This window comes from Grammomys surdaster, unplaced genomic scaffold (genome assembly GCF_004785775.1).
Source record: "Grammomys surdaster isolate TR1022 unplaced genomic scaffold, NIH_TR_1.0 125889, whole genome shotgun sequence".
In the NCBI taxonomy this organism is placed as follows: Eukaryota; Metazoa; Chordata; class Mammalia; order Rodentia; family Muridae; genus Grammomys; species Grammomys surdaster.
This window is the reverse complement of record NW_021620714.1, coordinates 346,326-352,501: the sequence shown is the minus strand read 5'-3', so window position 1 is coordinate 352,501 and position 6,176 is coordinate 346,326. Positions and strand designations below refer to the sequence as shown.

At 39.6% G+C, this 6,176-nt stretch overlaps 1 protein-coding gene across 6 annotated transcripts in view; it reads right to left on the bottom strand.

The window, feature by feature from the left end:
• The window catches only part of Eaf2 (ELL associated factor 2), an 89,242-nt gene that overhangs the window by 13,126 nt on the left and 69,940 nt on the right, over positions 1 to 6,176 (bottom strand). For 5 of the 6 annotated variants that reach the window (XM_028752313.1, XM_028752312.1, XM_028752310.1 and 2 more), the window contains one exon: positions 4,420 to 4,565. In XM_028752313.1, coding sequence (XP_028608146.1) covers positions 4,420 to 4,513 — 94 coding nt within the window. In that variant the 5' untranslated portion in view covers positions 4,514 to 4,565. Of the gene's footprint in view, positions 1 to 4,419; positions 4,566 to 5,053; positions 5,145 to 6,176 lie in introns of those variants that run through there. The other variant, XM_028752316.1, reaches the window with a different exon arrangement.

The window sequence follows — 6,176 nt, the reverse complement described above, 5'->3', positions numbered from 1 at the left end:
TTCCTTCCTTCCTTCCTTCCTTCCTTCCCTCCCTCCCTCTCTCTCCCTCCCTCCTTCCATCTCTCTCCCTCCCTCCCTCTCTCTCTCTCTCATGTGTTTAGGTGTCACTTTACATATATAATGGTGGACTAGCATACGTGTCTTGCCGTGGTTGACCATTACAAGTAAGATGTGAAAATCACTTATTTTAGATGCCTTTTCTTCTCAAGTTTCAGATAGTATTGTCTTAAGTATCGGTATTAAGCAAAAGGCTAGCTTTTGCTTTGATTGTCACATATGACTTGAAAACATCATGAGGACAATCATACTGTATCGTCCATTATCTATCTGTTGTTCTTTATCCTAACTGATGCTCCCAAATTCCTTCTTGTTATCATTTCTTTTATGATTACTTCAATTTCTATAGCAAATATTTCAGAGCAGCCTCCTAGTAACAAACACTTTTAGTGTTCACTTCTGTGGAAGTCTATTTCCCTTTTATTACTTGAGACTAATTTTGGCAAACACGGAGTTTATGATTTTCAGCATTAAGCAGTGTAGAGCCACTTCTGAGTTTCTAATAAGACATGTGCTATCACTGACAAGGTGTTCCTCTCTGTAATATGGCATAGCTCTCTTGCCTTCTGAACTTTTATCTTTGTCCTTAGTTTTCAGATGTTTAATTTATGCGTCTTAGCATACATTTCTTTGGGTTTATCCTGTTTTGGATTTGCTCGATTTCTTGAATCTATGAGTTCATGTTAATCAACCTGGGATCATTTTCAGGGATTACTTCTTCCAATTATTTTTCCGTCCCCTTTTCTTTGTCCTCTGAGAGTTCAGTTGCCTCACCTCTTGGAACTTTTGTCACTCTGCAACAAATACTTGGGGGCCTGTTCCCTTTGCTTCGGTATACTTTCTGTTTTAGATAAAGTGAATTCTCTCAGTCTATTTATTCTCTAGTAAGTGGGCCTGCCCAATAGATTCGTGCTGTTATTTTGTTAGTTTTACAATTTCTATTTGAGCCTTGTTTAAAATTTCTCTTTAATTCTACTTTTCACTTGCTTCAAGAAAATTTATTTATTTATTTTTTTTTTAAAGATTTATTTATTTATTTATTTTATTAGTACACTGTCGCTGTCTTCGGACACACCAGAAGAGGGCATCCAATCTCATTACGGATGGTTATGAGCCACCATGTGGTTGCTGGGATTTGAACTCAGGACCTCTGGAAGAGCAGTCAGTGCTCTTAACCGCTGAGCCATCTCTCCAGCCCTCAAGAAAATTTATAATTAAATCATTTTGTGAAAGTTGTTTTAAGATCATCATAGGATAATTCTAACATCTACTTTCTCTGGGAATTACTATAGACATTTCTCATTCATATTGTGATTTTCCTGATTTACAGTATAATATATAACTTCCTAGTATATCTTACTTTTAGTGTGTATTCTAGGGGACAACTGATTTAAATCTTTTAGTTTAGCAGGCAGTCCTGGGTCAGGTTTAGCATGCAGATACTTGCCTTGTTTTTTCTGTGACAAAGACACAGACCTTTGCAGATCTGTTGTGGTTTTCTTGGTAAATCTCCAGCAACTAGAGTTCCCACTGGTAAACTTGACAAAGGAGCCTTTACTACCACTGAAGCCCAGTTCCTGGGAAAAGGAAGTCTGTGGCTTAATACAACGAAGACTGCTGAAAAGGGTTGAGTGCGAGTGTGTGTGTGTGTGTATGTGTGTGTGTATGTGTGTGTGCGCGTGCTTATGTTCCCATGAAGGGGGAAGAAAGTGAAAAGTGCTTCCCAACAAGGTGCTTATTATGGCAGGTGTTCCTTACCAGTGTCACCCTGTCTCAAGGTGCCTTCCAAATGGAGAGAAAACTTTGAAGGCAGGTAGGCCGTCTGGGAGATGGAGAGGGAATGAGCGTTTGTCAAAGTGTGATGCCACATGCACATGCCTTTCGCCCATGTATTTCCTGATGGAGGACAGTCTCAACCCAAGCACAGAGGAGCACTGTAAGATCCCAAACGCTTGCACAGCATTATTAATGCTGGAACACTCAGCTTCCTGGTGTCTCTGAGTGATACAGGGATTTTAGACCCTATCTAATTTCTTAAATGCAAATTTACAGATAACCCAAAGATGAAAATGCAAAAACGGATGCACAGAATTTCTAATGTAATTTCTGGATATAAATTGGAAGGATGATTCAACCATCAGAGAGTAGTCAGTCACGAGACTGGAAAGGTGACCCAGCAGTGAAGAGCTCTTCCAGAAGACCCAAGTTTAGTTCCCAATACCCATGTCAGATGACTCACAACCAGTCGTGACTCCAGGTTCGAGGAATCCCATGTCCTCTCTGGCATCTGTGGGCACCTGCACACATGTGAACAAACACGCATTCCCACACACATACACATCATTTGTAAATTAATCTTTTAAAAATAGAAGTTAGTAGTACTAGAGGGTCAATAAAACATTCGATAGAATATCGTCTAAGGACGCTCTGTGAGCATCTCCAGGTAGATAATGTTCCTTTGCAAACAAATTTAGAATAAGAAAACTATTCTTGGTTCAGGCTAGCTGAGTCTCTACCTTTTCTGTGAGGTATGATGTCAAAGCCCTGCTTTAATTAAGGTCTGACACAGAGGTGCCACATGAAGGACTTTCTACCTATACTACAGACTCACTATTGAGGACACAATTGGTTGCTAGAATTGTGTCACACAGTTAATTACTTTTAGGATCTAGTAACAAGGAATAGAATGGTTCTTTGGAACCTATCTTAATATACTACATATTAAGGTAATATAGAATATGCAACTTATATCTTTATTTTTGTTTTGCTGTTCAGTAAGCACAAAGCTAAATTCCATTTCAATTTTAGCAACTAGCAAATTTACTTTAAAATTTCCCTTTAATCTCTTAGTTTTCTAACTATATACATGTATAGGAATTATACTCTTTTGGAAGTAGTCATAAGATAAAATAAAATTCAAGATCTGGAGTCTTGCTGATGTTCAATTACTATAATATAAAAATCCTAAGTGTAGCTAGAAAAAAAATAGAGCTTTAAGTTCCTTCCTCTTGAATATCCTGTACCTTCCCAGAAACACCCTCTTGCAAGAAGGGACACAGCAGTAGAAAGAAACTTCCTCCTGTTTCTGTCGATTTGGTGGTGCCCTGGCCATCTACAACTGACTATAAACAATACATTTCACGGGAAGATGCTATAAAGAACTGATGAAACACTTTTTTTTCTCCTAAATGATAATAAAAAATGATGTGACATGACTATATCTGTGTAGGACCATGAAAGGCAGTATGATTTCTGGTTGAGCTAGGTTTGAAACCCTGGTGACCCAGCAGGTGACCCAGCAGGTGACCCCGCAGGGTTCCCTGCAAGGGACAGTAGACATTTGTCACGCTCTCAGACTCCAGGCTCCTGACAAAAGGCCGCAGATCTCCATAGATTTGGGTCCTTTAGTCACGTAAGGACAACGCCCCTACTAGATCCTCCACAGGTAGAGGGTGTGACTACAGGCTACAGAGTCTCAAGACAGATCTCTGTCTTAATGAGGTATCTAAAGGCCAAAGGGGCATAGCCAATTAAACATTCCTTCCTAGACCTTCCTCCTTGCAAAAGGTATTTAACTTCAGGCCCAACATGAGGAAACTGGGTTTACATCTACTTTCCACCATGACAATAAACATCTTAAGACCATGGACTGTTTTTCTTCTTCAGGATCCGCCATGGGGAATAGAGGGGCAGGCCTTAGCCTACAGAGCCGCCATCTAATCTCTCATAGAAGACCTCTCTGAGTTCCCAGCCACGGAGACCACTAACCCAAGCAAGCAAGCCCAGCCAGCTGTGGCCAAGCTAAGCGAGCCACCACGACTAAGAACTCTTCTCCCCATGGGACGAAGCTGGAGCTCATCTCTCCCCCATCCCCTTCGGCTGTGGGCTAATCTAGTCCGTACACCCCCACTTCATTCTCGGCCCTTTTATGGTCCCCCAGCAGCACCGGGGGGTTCAAGAGCCTGAGAACCAGCCAGTTCCCAGCTGCCTTCTGGCCCGGGGACCCCCAAGCCAAGAGCTCCGGCTCCCCGTGGGACTTCAGACTGCACTCCTCCACCCGGAGTGGGGTCCTGCAGCTTCACATATCCCGTTACCCTCCCAGCGCTGCATGGGGAGAGCACAAACTGCATCTTGCTTCTCCAAACAGTGGCCCCAGCCTCTTAGGACCCACACAGGACCCAAAATTCAACCCAACATACCTACATAAATATGTTAATTTATATATCATTATCCCAGAGAAGTACACAATTATAAAATATATTATGTTCTCCCTAAGTCCTACTGTTAGTGAAAATTAACATTTAATATCTACTTAATATTACTTACCTTTATAAACTGACATTATATACACTTAGATTTTACCTCTTTCAATATCATCCATTAGAGACGACGGAGACATCTTATCTTCTGATGAAGAATGCTGCACAAGGTTGGAAGTCCTAGGCGGATTCCACATTTGCTGTTGCTGTTGTTCTAGTCTGTACTGGATTTTGCTACTTCCTTCAACTCTGCAATTAAGAATATCAAATATCAAAAAAAGGTAAGCTAGAAATGTCATAAATTCAATGTACTAAGTTACTGAACTTTATCACTTGTTCTTTAGAAGCCTCTCCAATGACATTTAAGGATTAAATTATTAATCCATTTAACAAATATGTGTCGAGTTCCTCCTGTATGTGTAGTGTACACACAGGTCAATGGAGGGATGCTATGGATAACGATGAAACAAAGCAACTGCTGAAAGGAGCAGACAGCACACTTATAAATGACTACACTATGGAGAAAATGCACGTGCAAATTAAACTAAATCACTCCTACATTCCCCACTCATAATTTTAAAACAGGCATATAAACAAAGGAAGAATACACTTCAGAAACTATGGTTGAGGCCTGCCTTGCCTGTTTCCTGTAATCAAATCCTTCCAGTTCCTCCTTCCTGAAGAGTTAGCCCCTCATTTTCTCTCATTCATTTACACTCCCAAAAATCTTGGTTTACCCATTTTCCAGTTTTCCACATTTTTTTAAAAATTATTATTATTCGGTTTCTTTGGTAATGTTTCAGGCCAGAACTGTAAATGTGCCAACCCTAGTTGGAAAGATCTTAATATGTAACTACTGGCAGCAAAGAAATGTCCTTGCTGGTTCTCAGTTAATATTCAAGGCATTAACCCTAACCTGCCTTTACAACCTAAACTCTAATCCACTACCATTATCCCCCACGTTCCAATTCTTACACACGAGCACAGAGACAAATACCAGCTCTGTTTAAAGAGTCTTATTTATTCACCAGCCCTGAAAGATCAGCTATATATACTCCTGCCGTCACATTGGCTCTCTATATTCTCATATCCTTTCTGGTCAGTTTAAGGGAGCTGGGGCATCGAGGACATTAACAAATAGAGGTTCTCAGGTTTCTTCTCTCAGTTGAAGCTAGCTTTGTGAACGGCTCCTTTGTAAAACACACTTTTGTTAGTGTACATTAGCTGCATAAGAGAATGAGCTTCATCGTGGCATTTCATACGTGTATAATACGCTTCAATATTATCTAGTCTCCAGTCCTTGCTTTCCTCAATTACAGCAGCCTCTGTTTTAAACACACATTAAGCTAATTCTTAGAATTTTAACTGCTTTTAAAGTAACATTTTTCTTTTTTAAAAATTTATTTGTATTAGATTTATTTATTTTACTTTATGTGTTGTGTTTTATCTGTATTTCTGTATTGTGTACCACATGGTACAGAGGTCGTGGAGAGCAGAAGTGGGCACTGGATCTCCTGGGTTTGGAGTTACAGATGGTTGTGAGCTACCATGTTGGTGCTGAGAACTAAACCTGGATCCTCTGTAATAGGAACAAGTGCACTTAACTACTGAGCCATCTCTCTAGCCCCAGAAGTAACATTTTCAACAAAGTTTTTCTAAAGATTTTATCAACCATGATCCCTCTCTTCAATTTTTACAGTAGTTTTTATTTCTACTGTTTGTTTAGCTCTTTGAGCAATGCTCTTATAGTATCTGTTTAAAATGTACCATTTATATCTAAAAAGGATTTAAGGTAGAAATATATATATATATATATATATATTGATTTTTTTAAAATTAAGTGAACTGTTAATATGATTA